The following is a 20,528-nucleotide window of genomic DNA, read 5'->3' as shown; positions in this document are numbered from 1 at the left end:
GGATTGACAAAAAATTTTTATTTAGTCATAGAATCTGGTCACAAAATTTCATGAGAATCGGTTAAGAATTGCGACCTGTAGAGGAGAACATCCGGAAATACAAAACTAAATATCTAAATACCGCCTAAACCAGCGATAATTTTTTTCTGCATTTTTTGCTATTAACTCTGTAAACATGTCTCAAAAAGAAAAAACTCTTATGATATCGATACGACTATTTGTTTAGGCGACAGGTATCACGACTCCGCCATTTATAAAAATTTCCAAAAACCGGATTGACAAAAAAATTTTATTTAGTCATAGAATCTGGTCACAAAATTTCATGAGAATCAGTTAAGAATTGCGACCTGTAGAGGAGAACATCCGGACATACGAAAGCAAATTGCTCGAGTCAAAACGTAGACCTTCGCTACGCTTCGGTCAATTATTAATTATATGTATACAATATGAGTGTATACTTGACTGATCATGTTTTTGTAAAAATCGATTTCGACTGGCAAAACATATTAACCGGGCAACCGGGTTTTTTAACCTAATTAGACCCCGCTGAATCCGAAATTGCCGGTTGATTGATCGAATTCTTGACTGGAAGTGAGATAGTTGATATTAAAGGTCCCTTTTTTTTAGTTTTTCGTAAATAACTCTTAAACGGTGGCGCATAGCAAAAATTTTCTTAAACATAAGTAATCTGCATAAAATTGCCTACAAGAAAGATTCCGTACAATTGTTCGCTAGGATCAATATTCAAAGAGATATTAAGGCGGGAAAGTTAATTATAATCAATTTTTGAAGGTCTCTTTTTTTAGTTTTTCGTAAATAACTCGTAAACGGTGGCCAATATAAAAAAAATGTTAAACGTTAATAATCGACACAACATTTTCAATAAAAAAAGATTTAGTACATTTTTAGCAGGGATCAATATTTAAAAAGATAATAAAGAGGGAAAGTTAATTATAATAAATTCTAAGGTTCCTTGTTTTTATTTTTTCGTTAATAATTTGAAAAGTATGACTCATAGCAAAAACAAATTTTACACAAATAATAAACATAAAATTTCCTACAAGAAACATGTAGAACACTTTTCGCTAGGATCAATATTTAAAAAGACAAAGCATCCGGTAAGTCAATTATAATCAATTTTAAAGTCCCTTTTTAGTTTTTTGTAAATAACTCGTAAACGGTGTCCCATAGCATAATAGGTTTTTATGAATAAATAATCTCCATAAAATTTTCTGCAAAAAACATCTGAACACTTTTCTCTAGGATCCATATTTAAAACGATATTAAAGGAAGAAAGTTAATCACATTCAGTTCACAGGTCGCTTTTTTTTCGTAAATAACTCGTAAACGGTTGCAACGGGGGCAGTTGTAAAAAATATTATACGTAAATATTGAACATAAAATTGTCCACAAAAAAGGTTTTGTACACTTTTTCGCTACGATCAATATTTAATGAGGTATTAAAGGGGGTAAGTTAATTATAATAAATTTCCAGGTCCCTATTTTAAGTTTTTCGTAAATGACTCGTAAACGGTGGCCCATAGCAAAATAGGTTCTTAATGTTAACTAACCCCCCTTGGCTAAAAAGTGGCATGTTTAAAATTCATTTGTTTACGTAAGATGTCCGTCTTTGGGTCACGAATTTACATGTGTGTACCAAATTTCAACTTAATTGGTCCAGTACTTTTGAAGAAAATGGGCTGTGACAGACGGACAGACAGACAGACAGTCGCACGAGTGATCCTATAAGGGTTCCGTTTTTCCCTTTTGAGGTACGGGACCCTAAAAACTAAAAAAAGTGACATGTGAATTGATTGTAATGAACTTTCTTCCTTTAATATCGTTTTAAATATTGATCCTAGAGAAAAGTGTTCAGATGTTTTTTGCAGGAAATTTTATGTAGATTATTTATTCATAAAACCTATTTTGCTATGGGACACCGTTTACGAGTTATTTACAAAAAACTAAAAAGGGACTTTAAAATTGATTGTAATTAACTTACCGGCTGCTTTGTCTTTTTAAATATTGATCCTAGCGAAAAGTGTTCTACATGTTTCTTGTAGGAAATTTTATGTTTATTATTTATGTGTGATCAACAGGGTAAAGACCGGTAGTGATCACCGAATCGTAAGAGGCACACTGAATATCAATATTAAACTTGAAAGGTCCAGCCTGATGAAGTCTACGCTCCGACCTACTCGAGCCCATGTTCAAAACCCCGAAAGCTTTCAACTCGAGCTCTCTAACCGCTTTGCTTGCCTAGAGAACTTGGCTTCTGTGGACGAAATCAACGACGGGCTAGTGGAAACTGTCCACACAGTAGGGTCTAAGTTTTTTAGACCCCGCCGTAAAGATAGACCTCAGAAATTGACCGAGCAAACCTTAAACCTCATGGCTGAACGACGCTCGCTACAGTTGCAGTCTCCCGATGACGCGGAGTCATATAGGCAGCTCAATAGACGTATATCTAAGTCCTTGCGACATGATCTGCGTCTCTTTAATACTAACCGTATTAAAGAGACTATTGAGCGAAACCAAGGCTCCAAAGTGTTCGCAAAGGACAAAGCAACGCAAGCAAAGCAAGGGTCTATTGGGCAAAGCCAGCTGACAAAGCTGAAACGGGAAGATGGCAGCATAGCGTCGAGCAAAGCGGAGGTTTTAGGTGAGATCGAGAGGTTCTATGGACAGTTATACACTTCGATCGCAAAGCCCGTTGACGTTGACAGCTTGGTAGGAGGTCCAAGAGCCAAGCTGTCCCGACATTATACCGAAGATATCCCGGACATCAGTCTGTACGAGATTAGGATGGCCCTGAAGCAGCTTAAGAACAACAAGGCGCCGGGCAAAGACGAAATCACTTCAGAGTTTCTGAGAGCGGGTGGAACACCGGTACTTAAAGTCCTCCAGAAGCTCTTTAATTCCGCCTTGTCCGAGGGCATAACGCCTGAAACATGGAATAGAGGCGAGGTGGTGTTGTTCTTCAAAAAAGGTGATAACAACCTATTGAAGAACTACAGACCCATCACGCTTCTGAGCCATGTCTATAAGCTGTTTTCAAGGGTCATCACGAACCGTCTCGAACACAGACTTGATGACTTCCAGCCTCCCGAACAAGCCGGTTTCCGAAAAGGCTATAGTACCATAGACCACATCCATACGCTGCTGCAAGTTATACAGAAGACCGAAGAGTATAACTTGCCATTATGCTTAGCGTTTGTGGACTATGAGAAAGCCTTCGATTCGGTGGAAACATGGGCGGTGCTTGTCTCTTCAGCGATGCCATATTGACTATCGGTACATCGAAGTGTTGAAGTGTTTGTATAATAACGCCACCATGTCGGTCCGAGTACAGGAGCAGAGCACGAGGGCGATTCCATTGCAAAGAGGCGTAAGGCAGGGAGACGTTATCTCTCCGAAACTGTTTACTGCCGTAATGGAAGACGCCTTCAAGCTCCTGGAATGGGAAGGACTTGGCATCAACATCAACGGCGAATACATCACTCACCTTCGGTTTGCCGACGATATCGTAGTCATGGCAAAGTCGATGGAGGAACTCAGCATGATGCTCGATGACCTCAACCGAGTTTCACAACGGGTGGGCTTGAAAATGAACATGGACAAGACGAAACTTATGTCAAATGCCAATGTTGTGCCCATCCCAGTCTCTGTTGGGAACTCGGTACTCGAAGTTGTTGACTCGTACATCTACCTAGGACAAGTAGTCCAATTAGGTAGGTCCAACTTCGAGAAAGAGGTCAACCGCCGAATCCAACTCGGTTGGGCAGCGTTCGGGAAACTACGTAATGTCTTTTCGTCCGACATACCTCAGTGCCTCAAGACGAAAGTCTTTAATCAATGTGTGTTACCAGTGATGACTTACGGCTCCGAAACGTGGTCTTTCACTACCGGCCTCATCTCAAAACTCAAAGTCGCTCAACGAGCTATGGAGAGGGCTATGCTCGGAGTTTCTCTACGTGATCGAATCAGAAATTAAGAGATCCGTAGACGAACTAAAGTCACCGACATAGCCCACCGGATTAGCAAGCTGAAGTGGCAATGGGCAGGCCACATTGCACGCAGAGAAGATGACCGATGGGGTCGAAATGTGCTCGAGTAGAGACCACGGACTAGCAAGCGCAGCGTAGGACGTCCACCAACAAGATGGACAGACGATCTTGTTAAGGTCGCCGGAAGACGCTGGATGCGGGTCGCTTCCAACCGGCACGTATGGAGGTCCAAGGGGGAGGCCTATGTTCAGCAGTGGACGTCTTATGGCTGAGATGATGATGATGATGATGATTTATGTGTAAGATTTGTTTTTGCTATGAGTCATACTTTTCAAATTATTAACGAAAAAATAAAAACAAGGAACCTTAGAATTTATTATAATTAACTTTCCCTCTTTATTATCTTTTTAAATATTGATCCCTGCTAAAAATGTACTGAATCTTTTTTATTGAAAATTTTGTGTAGATTATTAGTTCATTTTTTTATATTGGCCACCGTTTACGAGTTATTTACGAAAAACTAAAAAAAGGGACCTTTAATATCACATATCTCACTTCCAGTCAAGAATTCGATCAAGCAACCGGCAAATTCGGATTCAGCGGGGTCTAATTAGGTTAAAAAACCCGGTTGCCAAAAAGTAATATGTTTTGCCAGTAGAAATCGATTTTTACAAAAATGTGACCAGTCTAAATTATTCAATTTGATTAATTTTATAGCCTTTTAAAATATGTTTACACAATTTATCAATCGTGACTGAATTCCGGATTGGTTAGATGGGTGTGTGCCTTTGCTGCCCAACTTGTTATAAAATGACAATATGACGGACGAATCTCTGAAATGTCACCGTATTTAAGAATTAAATATTTTTAAATAAATAAATAAATAAATATTAGGGGACATCTTACACAGATCAAACCTAGCCCCAAACTAAGCAAAGCTTGTACTATGGGTACTAGGCGACGATATACATACTTGTATAGATAAATACATACTTATATACATAGAAAACAACCATGACTCAGGAACAAATATTAGTGTTCATCACACAAATAAATGCCCTTACTGGGATTCGAACCCAGGACCATCGGCTTAGCAGACAGGGTCACTATCCACTAGACCAGACCGGTCGTCAAAAATTATTTTGCTTTTCTTCGTAAGTATGTTGAAAAACATTGTGTGCATAACATATTTGCATATTTATACTGTGATTACCCATTTTATGAAACGTCCGCTAAACTAGCACAGGTCCGACGCTGACAGTGGTCACGGGCGTACTGGCGTGAGGAATAGGCGCAAGGTATTGCCGCGTAGGGTGTAATTTAGTAGGCAAAATGTTGAATTCATCAAATGATGAATGAAAAAATTAACGTATCGATAAAAGGACAAGCAATAATGAAGATTTACTTAAAAGCTATCGACTGAAGTAAGTTTCATATACATTTTCGTCCTAGTACTTCCAACATAAGGAAATAAAGACAGTGTTAGGCATGTTTTCAACTTAAGATTCTATCGAGAAAATAATGAGCCGTCGTGTTTCTGACAAGCAATAACGTAGTTCAAGGACTTATACATACTAGAAAATAATGCATGAAATCCTTGTAAAAGTCTGTAAATATGGTGGTGGTAATCAAAGAAACTTAATTGCTAAATTGGAAAGGCTGCTATTTAACTGATCACCAGATTTAGTAAAATTTAATACCAAAAAAATCTATTTTACCACCCTAAAATCATGAATGATCACCAAAATTATAACACCATTTTAATGTGAAATGATTACCAATTTTATTACATTTTACTATCCTTTTAAAGGAAATGACACCAAAATAATCATTATTAACCCAAAAATAGTCAATGATTACCAAATTTCAATCCCCATTTTAATGTGAAATGATAACCAAATTTTTACATCTTGCTATCCTATTAAAGAAAATGACACCAAAATAATCATTGTAAACCCAAAAATAGTAAATGACCACCAAAATTAGAACTCCATTTTAATGTAAAATGATAACCAAATTTTTAAATCATGCTATCCTATTAAAGCAAATGGCTCCAAAATAATCATTGTAAACGCAAAAATAGTAAATGATCACAAAATTGTAACCACATTTTAATTAAAAATGTGCAATCATTTAATATATCGTTATCCTATTAAATTAATTAATCCACTTCGTCACCTTTTTCTAGTAGCATTTTATTTCTGTAACAGTCGCAGTTCTAACCTAACCTAACCCACTTTTCTAGTAGCATTTTGTTTCTGTAAGGGTTGCAGTTCAAACCTAACCTAACCCACTTTTCTAGTAGCATTTCTTTTCTGCAAGGGTCGCAGTTCAAACCTAACCTAACCCACTTTTCTAGTAGCATTTCGTTTCTGTATGGGTCGCAGTTCAAACCTAACCTAACCCACTTTTCTAGTAGCATTTCTTTTCTGTAAGGGTCGCAGTTCAAACCTAACCTAACCCACTTTTCTAGTAGCGTTTCGTATCTATATGGGTAGCAGTTGAAACTTAACCTAACCTACTTTTCTAGTACCATTTCGTTTCTGTAAGGGTCGCAGTGCTAACCTAACCTAACCCACTTAACTGATAGCAGTTTAACTTACTTTTCTAGTAGCATAACGAAATGCTACTAGAAAAGTAGATTAGGTTAGGTAGGTATGCGGTGCGGGCTACGGGGGGTTGAGCGGGAGGGGCTAGTAATTTTGGCATCAGTTTACTTTATTTGGTAATATGTATAAATTGTTTGGTAATCATAGTGGTTTATTTAGGTGAAAATATCGCATTAATTTGGTCTTCAAGATTTGGTGATCATTAATGATTTTTGGTGATCATTCAATATATTTGGTATTTGAATACAATTTGAAGTGCAGTCGTAATTAAAGTGGTGGTACTTTTGTATTTTTAGGCCTTATTTTTTTGGTGTTCAGTAATTTTTTTTGGTAAGCATGATTTTTTTATTTAGGGTACCAAAGTATTTTTTGGTGGTCATTATATTTGTAGCCAATTGGAAATCAAAATAACTAAAATGGGCCAGAATCACCAATTTTAAACTACTACGTTTAGTGCTCATCGATGTTACTGTCGTAAGCGCCATCGACAATAAGGTCCCTTTTCATAGATAATACCACATTTAACATCACAAACATCACATTAATGGTACATTTGAACATAGATCTAATGTATTTAGTCTAAGCATTTAAACATAAAACCTTAAAAACTTTTAAAACAAATTAAATTTATGTTTACATATAAACAAAACAGCGTGATGTTAAAAAGGGGCTCGACTCAGCATGATGTTACAGTAAAATTAACTGCAACGCTGGTTTTCAGTCGGACCCTAATAAAATAATAAAGAACCTAAAGTAGGTAAAAGAGGAAAATAAAATATGTGACGGAACGGAGCGCGGAGTGCAAGTTATAAAAAATATATGTGTACCTACTGTGTATTTTATGTGTGTTCGTTAGTTTGTGTAATACAGTATCATATTAAAATATATATATTAAAAAAGGAACGTTTTGTGTATATAGATTGGGATATATATTGAGTGTGAAGTGCATACGTATTTGTTAAGAATATAGTCTAATGTATTGTTTGGCTGGGCTATTATCAGAGATAAGAAGGTAGGTAAGAGGGTATTGCTCTACCGCCAAGAGGTAGTTCTTTTTGAATCTGAAGAAGATGTCGCTTAAGTCGGGTTTTGAAACTATGAAGACCACATTCTTTATAAGTGATAATAACACCACTATCACATTCTTTATAAGTGATAATAAACCAACATATTTGTTACATGAGAGCGAGATAAAAAAAATGGAAGTTGCTTTTGGCATTTCTATAATGAAACCCCTGATGAAATATGCGCTAATCACAATACACTGTCATCATGATGGTTCTGTAGAGTATTTCAGGGTTATTCGCGGATGGTCTAGAACGCAAAATGACTAGTGTAATATTCTGCCTATATCACTTTTAGTCTACATCGCGAACGGTCTAGAACGCAAAATGCCTACTCATTTTGTCTTTACGTTAGCGATGTCGACGGAGCCCCGCTGCCCCGCCGCCGGGGCTCCTATTCTGTGATGTTTGGCCTTCGGCCATTTGAAGATAACTAACGAACCTAACGTGATAGTGATATAAAAAAGTGGTCATTTTGCGTTCTAGACCGTTCGCCATGTAGACTAAAAGGGATATAGGCAAAATATTACACTAGTCATTTTGCGTTCTAACTAGACCGTCCGCGACTATACCGTATTTCAGACCTACCTGTTCGCATGGAATGGGACCCTCGGGCTTGTCCGTCCTGCTCCGACGAGTCTTGCCGTCTCTGTCACACTCGTCTGCAATGCGCCGGCCGCGCTTGCGACCATCGTTCTCTTGCCTGTCCCTATACAATGGAATAAAGAAGATGAAATAAATTATTTATTTCGCGAGTTTGAATTTCATCCGAGACAATTTTTAATAAATAAATATATATTATAGGACATTTTTACACTATATTGATTAAGCCCCACGGTAAGCTCAGGAAGGCTTGTGTTACGGGTACTTAGACAACGATATATATAATATACAAATACTTAAATACATAGAAAACACCCCAGACTCAGGAACAAATATCTGTGCTCATCACATGAATAAAATGCCCCTATCGGGATTTTTAAATTATTCTGATATACACGGTGGCTAAAAAATAACTGCATTCCCGTTGCCAGGGAGGTTATGGGATTATACTGAGCAACTTTTACAATGGGACCAACCCCGGAATCGTCAAAAAAAAATTACCCTTCCACAGGAAATGGACCAGCCAAAATGTATGAAACAGCCAAATTTTTTTTTCGCGATTTCGGGGTTGGTTTCATAGTAAAGTTGCTCAGTATAATCCCAAAACCTCCCTGGCAACGGGAATGCAGCTATTTTTTAGCTACCGTGTATAAAAAAAAACAACGGGTTGCACTCCGGGAGTGCCGGCAGAAGTGAAAACTCAGTTTTCACTTTAAAAATATTAATAACAGCGCCATCTAGTGCAAAATGTCTGCAGCACTATGTATAATTGAGGTTAACGCCATCTAGCGTTATTTCGTCGCATTACTTGAAACCCCTAACCACATTACTGTTAGTACTCGAGTTATATTAGTACCAGTTAGAGGGAAACTCACTAGATGCCATTTAAATTAATAAAGAAAAACTCAATGACATTGTAACAGTTTTTCGATCAGGTCACGTGTCCGTCTTACGCTTCGAGCAACATGGAAGGGAGGCGGCATTCGCACTATTTCCCCTCTGCCGAGGTACAAGATTAGCGCGTCAATCTAATCTAGCGCGGGTAATAAAACTAGTTGCACTTGGATTTTTCACTAGACCGAGTACGGACGCGCGCGTGAACACTGCTGCACAAAAATGCCTGGTTGCTCGGTTTTTTGTTATAAAAAGAGGTCGGGGACATCAAATTTACAAAAAGAAAGTGTTACATTTCACTTGTAACATTTTTTTTTGCATATCATACGTTTAATTACATTCAAACACAATTATTATATTTTAGTCTCATGTAATTGTTGGATTTATCGATTTTGCTCGCTCAGTACAAATTGCGGATCGGTCGAGCGACAAATCCGACTTCTCATCTCTCAGAATACAATAACATACTTCAACGAAAATGTGTTAGTGTGCGTGTTGTGACACTTGTCACTCGTCCGTACACAAAAAGAGATCGAGGTTTGCAAGATTTGTCTTTGACGTGTGTCATTTTCTATGTATTTGTGTCGTCATTACAGATTGGATTTTGTATGTAAGTGTGTGAGAAGTGCGACTGTGTGCACCTTTCCCCCGCGAAAAATGGCAGAAAGATTTGTACGGTGAGATATCGCTTGGGCCCCTCCCTTCCGATGTGTCGGAAGCCGGTGTTGCTCGAAGGTCTTACGTCTTACGAATCTTACCTGTCGCGAGTTTAACATTTTTTCCCCATCACAAAAAGTGCACAGCGCCGCAAAAGAAGTTTTCACTTCAAAAATCAAACACGTAAGGGGTTGTGCACAAATCACGCGAGGTGTTTTCGGCTACTTTTTGATCCCCTCCTCCCCCTTGGTGATATTTGGTGAGGTTTTTGGCTACCCCCCCTCCCCCACACAATCTCACGTGTATTTTTTTGTTTTTTTTCCATCGACTTAATTTTAAGATAAGTAGTATTGTATATAGTAAATCTTGTTTATTTTTCTATTCTCGTTACGAATGTGATGATTGATGACTAGCTATTTTGAAGTGCGGAGTGAATATTTATGTTTAACGAAACCGAGCAAAAGTATCTACTCAAGTGGTAGGTATTTTTTTTTAGTTTCGTTCTCTGTATAAAAAATACACGTGAGGTCTCCTTACACCCCCCCTCCCCCAACGTGATCTGTCGTGATTTCGTGACCCCCACCCCCCCTATTGAACCTCGCGTGATTTGTGCACAACCCCGAAACAATTGTATAGATTATGCCAAAAAAGTCAGGCGAGTGCAAAAGGAAGCACCAATAATAGGGTATTTTCCTACTAGTCAAATCAGTTACTTTTTTAGAACTGTCAAAACGATTTGTTAATATGGAATTTGTATGAAACATTACATCGTGACGTCACGGTCAACTCACCTACTTTTTATATTTCTATCCGATTTATTAAATAGAACTTGTGTTTAAAAATAACTCCTATCCGTGTTTTTCTAATAATTATCTGGTGCTTTATTTCATGCATGGTGTAAAATAATTTATTTTAAATACAGTATAATACCTTATTAATAGACTTACGTGTCGTGTCTACGAGATAGCTTAATGTGTTGGTCCAGGGCAGCCTGCGAGGCGAAACGAACGTCGCACCTCTGGCAGTACGGGCCGTTCTCATCCACCTGCAAGTAATAGACTAATTAATAATTAATATCTAACACTGATTGAAACTTTCACGATTTTTACACATTAAATTTTCAACGGGACTTAAAACTAAAAAACCGGCCAAGTACGAGTCGGCCTCGCGCACGAAGGGTTCCGTACCATTTACGCAAACAACGGCAAAACTATGACGTTTATTGTATCAAAAGGAGTCTTAGTAATAGGGTCCCGTTTTTACCCTTTGGGTACGGAACCCTAAAAACTTAAATAGGCGAATATGTCCCGTTGTACAATTTAATAAATCAATATCAAGTCAGGTACAATATGCAGGAAATTGCTGTGTGACGTAAGCAATACACCTTTCTTACTAATAAAACGGCAGTGGCAAATAAGCACACATCTCATTTGATGGCGAGCGGCTCCTGTAGCCCTTGGACGGCGATAATACATGTAGTAACTAAATGACATCCTGGCAGGGTCGTGATGTGAATATTCCCTATTCCCGGACAGAGATGTTGATAGAGTAATAAAAATCAATGGCGCATACCGGCTGGTGGTTAAAGCGATGTTTTAGTTTCTTGTGTAGCTGCAGTCCTTTTTCACTGACGAACGAGTGTCCACACAGCGCGCACACCCAGTCCGATGGATGCTTGATACGTATGTGCCCCATGTACGTTGAGAATTTGCTGCGAAGGGCCATAAAGTATTTATTAGAATAATAATAGTTAAAATGTCTGCTTTTAGGCTCATTATTTGAGCGTTTGTTCCAGACTACTTTTTTGAACAGATTTCAAGGTTAACTTACTAATAACTAAGTGAATGTAATGCGACGTGACTGCGGCGTTTCAGAGCACCTAGGTCTCCATTTTCAAGCACTATCACTGATATTAAAAAAAAAATATCTGGGGACATCTTACACAGATCAACCTAGCCCCAAACTAAGCAAAGCTTGTAATATGGGTGCTAGGCGACGATATACATACTTATATAGATAAATACATACTTATATACATAGAAAACACCCATGACTCAGGAACAAATATTTGTGATATGTGTTTTTGTTAAATATCAAAAGGTGTCGCCATCTACACGACTATAGGCCAAAGGTATGGGCCATCGCTCGAACAGATGGCGTTCTAAAAGTTTTAATCATGTGTCGAAAGATGGCAGTAAATTTACTGTGACTACAAAGTTTAGTTTGACAACACGCCTCTATTTAAATTCTCTTTGCTTACACGAAGTCTTCTTGGCAGTGCGGGCACTGGTATCGGGTTCCGTTGTGCCATTCTTCATGTAGCTTAGCCGCGTGTCTAAAACAATATAATTAAAATTATTTTTGACTTCAAGTACCTCGGTTCGCTGGTACAGTCAACTGTAAAAATATGGGTGTACAAATCATCTCAAAAATATGTCCCATAACTCTTATATGAGCACAGACAAGACATCCTGCAGACTGAGCATAGTAGCGCTACCCCTTCTGCCACAAATATACGGTAGTTTTACTTCATTTTCGAGTCAAAGTGTCTTTGTGTGACGCCAGTGTCTTTGAACGGACCAATCACGGCACGGGACTCACCCACCTCGTCCCCCGCACCCCAGTATTTTTGGCAACATCGGTTTCATGAAATAATTGCTCTAAACTCCGTCTAGAGGATTCCTAGTATATGTAAGTGAGTGAATTAGGAACTATGGGACATATTTTTAAGTAAGTTGTCTACACCCATATCTTTACAGTTGACTGTAAGGACCCTGTAGGTACCTACAGTCCTACAGTGCGATGGTGATATAATAGACTTCATAGAGTAATATAAGTAAAGAAAGAGTGGTAAATCCATACATCAGTTTTCTTACTAAATCGCGCGTTATTTCGTAGTCGACATCTAACGTCGAGTAGTGGAACTATCAGTAGGTATCGCTACTTGACACCAGATGGCACAAGTGTCGCTACTGACGAAAAATGTACTGCTAAAACAATTGACAACTAATAATAAAAGCAGGAGGAGTTGAAAATAGAGTTTCGAGTAATCCGGTTATAATATTAGCTGAAAATTGTTGAGCATTATAAGGTGGTTCGACTAGGTTACTCAAAGCTTAACTCTCGCTAGATGGCGCCACTCTCGCAAAATTACACGTTTATTTTTTTTGTGGAATAGGTCTTGGTATTTGTATACTTAAAAGTATGTTTAGCGCACTCTTTAACTAAATATTGAACTATTAAAATAAACATTGAATACTTCCTTGTGCAAAAACCACCCTTTTACGTCGACGGAGTGTTGCTGTCACGCTTTTTCCTACTATTACTCACACATGCGAACAGTGTTTTCGTGATCCTTGTAGTAGACAATTTCACACAACGTAAGTATGCTGCAATGGCGTTGCGGTATGTTCGTGGAAATACGTGCAAGAGGATTGGGGTTCAAGACTGGTGCGAGTAGGTAATTTCTTTTTGTCTTTTTGTGTTATCTTACCTTTAAACGAGCCATTATTATATATATATTTTTATTTATATATTTGGATGATATCAGAAACGGCTCTAACGATTTCAATGAAATTTGTTATAAAGGGTTGGATCTCTTAGCTAGGTCTCATCTGTGAGAAAACGCGCATTTTTGAGTTTTTATATGTTTTCTAAGCTTTGGTCGGTCTCCCAGATATTCAATTTCTTCTTCGTCGCGTGGGGTCCGCTTGGCAACTAATCCCAGAATTGGCATGGGCACTAGTTTTTACGAAAGCGACTGCCCTGACCTTCCAACCCAGAGAGTAAACTTATTGGGATTAGTCCGGTTTCCTCACATTGTTTTCTTTCACCGAAAAATAGATATCGGTATATAAATAGGTTCCCGTAAATAGGTATCAAATGATATTTCGTACAAAAGTTCCGAACGAGCCGGGGTTAGAACCCGCGACCTCCGGATTGCAAGTCACACGCGCTTTCCGCTAGACCACCAGCGCTTCCCCCAGATATTCAGTATTATCAAGTATTATCAATAAATTATTTTATCAACGTTTTCAAAAAATATATTCAATACCTGATTTTCATAGATTATGATCTTTTTGGGTTCTTCCAACTCAGAATCACTAGCATATTCTTGTTGAATCCTGATGCTAATATAAAAACCGGGCAAGTGCGAGTCGGACTCGCGCACGAAGGGTTCCGTACCATAATGAAAAAAAAAACGGAAAAAAAATGCAAAAAAAAACGGTCACCCATCCAAGTACTGACCACGCCCGACGTTGCTTAACTTTGGTCAAAAATCACGTTTGTTGTATGGGAGCCCCATTTAAATCTTTATTTTATTCTGTTTTTAGTATTTGTTGTTATATCGGCAACAGAAATACATCATCTGTGAAGATTTCAACTGTCTAGCTATCACGGTTCGTGAGATACAGCCTGGTGACAGACAGACGGACGGACGGACGGACAGCGAAGTCTTAGTAATAGGGTCCCGTTTTACCTTTTGGGTACGGAACCCTAAAAACTATGTCCCAAATATTTGTATAGAAGTTTTAGTTTCCGCTACGTCAAAAAAATGTCTAATGTAGGTAGGTAATAGGAAGAAAGATGATGCAACAATATATTATGGATTCTAATAAAGTTATAATTTACTTACCGGGTAGTAACTAGTAATAATTCCATTATTTTCAACCACAGGAAATTTTATACATTTCTTTTTTATTGCAGTGAGGATGTCCTGATTGTAAAAATCCAAGAGATTAGGTAGACTATAATTTCTAATTATCTTTGTAAAAAATAAACGAATACACTTAGCCCATACTTAATCCCCATAATAAATAAAAAAAACAATACGAAATTTAGGTGTAAAAAAAATACAAAAAGTTATGTCCCAGCTGGGGATCGAACCGGGAACCTTCCGTTTATAAGCAAAAAAGCGACTGTTTACAAAACACACCATGATAGTTCTTAGCTAAGCTGACGAACTTCGGGTACTTATTCTCGCTTCGGTCAATTAAGTACCTGTCAACAAAATTGCACTAAACATGACGGCACTCCAAATTCGCGCCGTGGTCAGCCCGGCAACGTCGGAAATGGTATGGCAACGTCGCAAATGTATCTGTACACGACATTTGTGACACACACATACGTAAAATTGATGAAAAGTTAACTATGATTCTTGCATGATTTCTGTATGAAACATTGTTTTCCTATTAATTTCGCGCAAACGAATATTCGAAAGTAGATAAATGCGGAAATATTTATGTACTAATAGTGTGTAGTTACTTAATGAATAGGGATTGAATTTTGTATGAAAATCGAACCACCTTAAAGTTTTTGTTCCCCGCGACATCTGTTGTCGACTAGCAGTACTAATATATGAGTCGCTTAACTTCGAACTCGGGTAAATCCATCCGTCAGATTATGCGATTTTGGTATTAAGAAAAGGTAATAGGGTAGATATTTGCTGAGAGGGTCGAATGGATTTACCCGAGTTTGAAGTTAAGCGACACATATGCAGCTACTTGACGCTAGATGTCGACTACGAACGACTTACTTATATTACTCTATGGCAATACTTAACTCACCTCCTAGTAGTAACATAAGGGCAGCACTTGCAGCTAAACTGTTGTACATGCGAGGCGGCGTGGTTGCGCAGCGCATGTTGCATTTTGAAGTGCGTTTTGCACACTTCGCATACGAATGTGCCGCTTTGCTGCAACAGAACGATCTAATGATAATAAAGAATACTATATTACCCGTACCATTTGTCAAAAGTGACATACGGGCTATCATCATCATCATCATCATAACTTAAAAGCTTTGCTCTTGTCGGTGGAGTAATCGCCAATCATCTCTTTCTTGTGCCAGTCTTTTAATTTCCTCATACGACGCATTATGTTTTATTTGGCTGAGATAAGTGATTTTAGGTCTCCCTTCTTCTCTTGTCTTTTCAATTCTGCCTTCCAGGATATGCGCTAACGTCTATGTAATTTACTTTCTATACATCTCGCTCGCACTAATAAGCGAGTACGAGCGAGATGCATAGAAAGTAAGTTACGTTCTCCGGTACGCTAGTAAGTAATAAAACGATAAGGAATTAGTGTGCTACTTACAGCTGTATGCCGAATAATATGACTATTATAAGCGTCCTCATCCAAAAACCCCTTAAAACAATCTTCACATTTAAAAACAGAATTCTTATAATTCGCTGTCTCTTTCCTTCTCATTATCACCTCTCTCTGCTCCTCAAAAGTCAAGTCAGTAATGCTAAATAAGGCTTCATTCAACACTTCACTCGCTGGTTTCCTTCTTCTGTCTATTTTAGGTTCTTTTTTCTTCTTTTTACTCTTTTTTTGCTTTTTCTGTTTAGCTAGAACTTGATCGCTGGATGTTTCTGGATCTAAAATAAATAATTAATAAAATAACTTTCTAATCCTGAGGTCGTACGTTCGATTTCTGGCTACTGATGTACTGTTTTTCGGAACTTATGTACGCGTTATATTTTCGGTGAAGGAAAACGTTGTGAAGAAACCAGCGAAGAGAGGAAAGCGAAAAAAGTTATAAGGTGTATGTGAAGTCCTCAACCCGTATTGGGCCATTATGGGGACTATTGAGCCCTAGCCCTCTCGCATATGAGAGGAGGGCTGTGCCCAGCAGTGGGACGTATATAGGCTGCAATTAAAATAACTTCGAAAGTGAGGTAATTTTAAAAATGCCAAATTAGAAGCATTTCCTTCTGTAGCGGCAGTAAACAAGATATCTCGGTAAGCGCTGCAGTAGGGTGTTGCTAAAGTATGTAGTTCTTCTCATTTTATGCATACCTATTTGCTATTTCCAAAATTATTCCACTTTGAAAGTTAGTCCAGCCAATGCAATTATACATTTCTGTATATCATAACATAATTATATTAAAATACGCACCTAAATCAAATTGTACACTATGCAGCTCATTATCGCTTGTAACTTCATTTATATTTACTTCTTGTATGGGTTCTTGCACAAGTTCATATATTCCTTCCGATTCATGTAAGTTTAAATCATTCTGGTTTATACGTTTGCACACTAAGGTGGATGTGAGGTTGTATTTCTGTCGGTCTATGGTTTGCAGTTGCTGCATGTAATCCTGAAATGATAAATTTGATTATACTGTGTTTCAAAATTTACTTGCCTTCTATTTATATGGGGCATTATCTATGACCACTTCGCGCGGTATTGTATTTATATCGGAGCATCGTTAATAATGGCTTAAGCGTAAGGTCCCTTTTCATAGATAACGTCATAGTTCCCATGGCCATCTCCTGTCTCCATCATCAGATCAGCTCCATATCATCATAATATTACATTGTCAGCCTATTTACGTATGTATGCAAAATTTTAACTAAATCGGAAATCGGGAAGCGGGTCAATTTAGCTTTCAAGATTTGACCCCACTAACTAAGGTGGTATTCCACCTATCCAATTTCTTTGTCCTATGTGTATTGCGTCTCACATTTTGCTTTAATGAGAGAGTGAGACTGACATTGGAGAAAGTCAAGAAACATCTGAAAGCATCTGAATCAAACTAAGCCCCATTTCAAAAGAATAGTAAAATATCCTTCTTACTTTATACAAAAGGTTCCACGTAACTGATAATACATTTTTTTTTCTTTATTTAGGATTACCAACAGATAATACATCTTACATGCTCTTAAATCTATATAACAATCATGACTGATGCTTATCTAATTATAGGTAACCACAACTTATATAAGTGTCTTGTATCTGTGAACAATATTTAACATGCGGTAAACTTATGGGTAAATGAATTAATAGGTACCAGTACATTACATTAACTAACATTACATAACTTGACAACTAGGGTGATGTTAAATTGTCGATAACAATTATTAACTACATGTATTTATACTTATATACAAATATTTTCTATTAATATTTTACATGGTTACAAGTTTAGTAGTATAGCGAGTGGGGAGACAGTCCTGCCTCCAGGCATTCTCGGCTCCGCTTGGCTCAGCATTGCTCCGAGCAATTATTAGGGTTGACACAACTTGACTTCCCTTTGCATGCACAACCACAGATAACACAATGACTTGAATTTTGACAACCCTAAATAGCCAATAGGGATAGTGAAATACGTCAGAAAGGGACAGCATGATTCGTCCCTGAATTGCTGTCAAACTTCGGTTTAGTAGGAAGTGTCCTTTCTGTACGGTAGTACTATTATTTATTCTACAGAAAACTTACATATTGGTTATGAAGGGTAGCCAGCAGAGATTGGCTGTGCAGAGCCTTCTGCTGGAAGCGAGCACATGCCAGCAGCCTGAAGGCACACTCCCAGCACAGCCAGTGGGGTGAGCCATCTACTGGCAACTGTAAATCATTCTTTTTTTAATTAATAGGTATTGTAACGTCCACTGTTACCATGAGGGGGCTTGCTTAGTAAAACACAATATTTAGTTACGTCCAGGTGTGATACATCCACCGCCTGTGTGATCTACCCACAGACTGCTGACAGCAGGCGGCTCGCCATGCATATTTATGTATGGATACATTACAGGTATCTTTTATCTAGAAAAAATGCTAGCAAAACAAAGGTAAAAAAAACTTAGCACATAATGCTCTGCATTTGGGAAGAAATTATTTATAAAATGCCAAATGGTAAACGAAGTTCACCGAGTCATCACATCACATATAATATTATACTTACATTAATATTTGTTAGTGCTTCATAAGGCGTTTTTAAGTTATAATCGTCCATGTTATACAATTTTGAATCGGTTGTCAGACAAGCCCTGCAGACCTGTAATTAAAGAGCAAAAATGTAATTCTTTTGAGCTTACGTTACGTACGAAACGTAAGAGTACCCAAACGCCTTCTAGAAGGCCGACTGGAAGGCCGACTGGACGGTCGCAGAGGTAAAGGTAAGCCTAAGCTCAGATGGTTGGACGGGGTATACTAGGACATTAGGAGTGAAAAGTTGGAGAAGAAAAGCCACAAATAGATTGGACTGGAGAGATTTGCTTGACCAGGCTAAGGCGTCAGATGATGATAACGAAGCAATTAGTGCAAAAGAAGCTAAAGTAGTCCATAAAAGACTAAAAATGTATACTTACTCGCATTGTTATGTAGTAGACTATAGTTGCAGAAAATGAAATGTCGCTCAAGACTGGACTTAAAGAATTGTAAGATATAGGTGCTTCTACTCCTTAAAAGTGTGTTCGTCTTAATAATGTAAGTTATTTTACATGTTGCATTTATTTATAATTAATTTTCTCGAACCATTTGGAATACAAATACATAAATAAACATACTTTGATTGACCACAGCAGTACTGTCAGTGTCAATTTGACAGTAACGTTACTAACGTTTGAGACTGTTTAAGCTAGCTTTTAAAACGGGTATATTTCTATATATGTATTGCAGCCTTTGCTAAACAGCGGGAAATTTCAAAATAGATTTTAAATTTGCATGTATATAGAGTTGAAATTTACATATTCACTGCTTAATCTAACAATCCATTGTGAATAATCCTTACCAAAGAATATAATACTCACTAGGAGATCCTTACCCAACTAGATTACCACGACACTGAACTCCTAAACGTCTTAAAATAGAATAATTAACTAAATATTTACAATACTTAGATAGATATACTCGTACATTTTATAATAATAACATTGAAATAATACTCCCTTATCATAAATATTATAGTATGCACTTTTACACACTAACACACACACACACATTATATACATATAATTAACAAACACTCGTACACACGCAGTTCACAAATAAAAACAATATACCTACATGTTAAAAGAGGCATAGCTATCTGTAAGTTTCAGTGTAACTCTCTGTACAATTTGTACCTACCAATAGGTATATAGATTAAGAAACTAGTATAAGTAACGAAACTGGGTCCTGTAACACAGGGTTTCCTAGATCAAGACACAGGGACGTGATTTACTGTATGTTTTTTCGAAATCATTTATTTACATACAATATATATACAGTGGCACTACTAAACGAAATTAATAACTAGCTTAAATCTAAAATAGGCCCAATCTAATCTAATATCATAAAGCTTTCGAAACTGCGCAACAAAAGGCCTGTATGTTTAATTCTATACAATAAACTTTTTTCATTTTTCATTTTCATAATCAACGTAATCTATACGTATAGGGACCGTGCGCGTTGGAGGTTCTGCCATCTTGTGGCCTGAATCGGAAACATATGTGCACATGTATATTGCCGAAGCAAGTGCTACCATCTACCGTTCTCGTCGGTACGTTTCCTTGTGCATAGTATGTTCTGCCATCTTGTGGGCTACATAGGAAGCATAAACGACACATTTACGCCTCGCGCCAAAAATCTGACGGCTCCTATGCTGCCCCCTATAGTCATTCACGGGGCCTATATGTTAATAGTTTGACCTAATATCGAGACTGATAAATAATGGGTTGGGAATAAACGAGGTGAATACAAAAACATCACAATTAATTTATGTATTGTATTGTATTCAGTTAATATATAAAATACTACAGAATTTCATACATCTAGCTGCTACACACAATATTATGACTAATAGGCGACAAATCCTAATGATATTTATTAATTTGTTCACAAAATAACAAAGAGTTACTCAATTCATAGTAAAGCTTAAGAAAAATTCTTGCTACGGATTTGAAAGCTGATTTTTCCGTAAAAAATTG

General features: G+C 37.6%; 1 protein-coding gene across 1 annotated transcript in view; it reads right to left on the bottom strand.

The window, feature by feature from the left end:
• LOC134802169 (zinc finger protein 11-like) overlaps positions 1–19,052 on the bottom strand; it is a 31,405-nt gene extending 12,353 nt beyond the window's left edge. Inside the window, exons 1-10 of the mRNA XM_063774763.1 lie at positions 18,930–19,052; positions 18,524–18,616; positions 18,061–18,186; positions 16,738–16,939; positions 15,930–16,216; positions 15,402–15,529; positions 12,095–12,169; positions 11,407–11,545; positions 10,782–10,879; positions 8,269–8,389 (exon numbers count right to left, since the gene is read on the bottom strand). Of these exons, the coding sequence (XP_063630833.1) occupies positions 8,269–8,389; positions 10,782–10,879; positions 11,407–11,545; positions 12,095–12,169; positions 15,402–15,529; positions 15,930–16,216; positions 16,738–16,939; positions 18,061–18,186; positions 18,524–18,616; positions 18,930–18,935 (1,275 nt within the window). The 5' untranslated portion in view covers positions 18,936–19,052. The remainder of the gene's footprint in view (positions 1–8,268; positions 8,390–10,781; positions 10,880–11,406; positions 11,546–12,094; positions 12,170–15,401; positions 15,530–15,929; positions 16,217–16,737; positions 16,940–18,060; positions 18,187–18,523; positions 18,617–18,929) is intronic.
• Between the last annotated feature and the right edge of the window lie 1,476 nt (positions 19,053–20,528).

The sequence above is a fragment of the Cydia splendana genome, chromosome 24 (assembly GCF_910591565.1).
Source record: "Cydia splendana chromosome 24, ilCydSple1.2, whole genome shotgun sequence".
NCBI classification, from domain to species: domain Eukaryota; kingdom Metazoa; phylum Arthropoda; class Insecta; order Lepidoptera; family Tortricidae; genus Cydia; species Cydia splendana.
The sequence above is the reverse complement of the archived record's forward strand: the minus strand, read 5'-3'. Positions and strand labels throughout refer to the sequence as shown.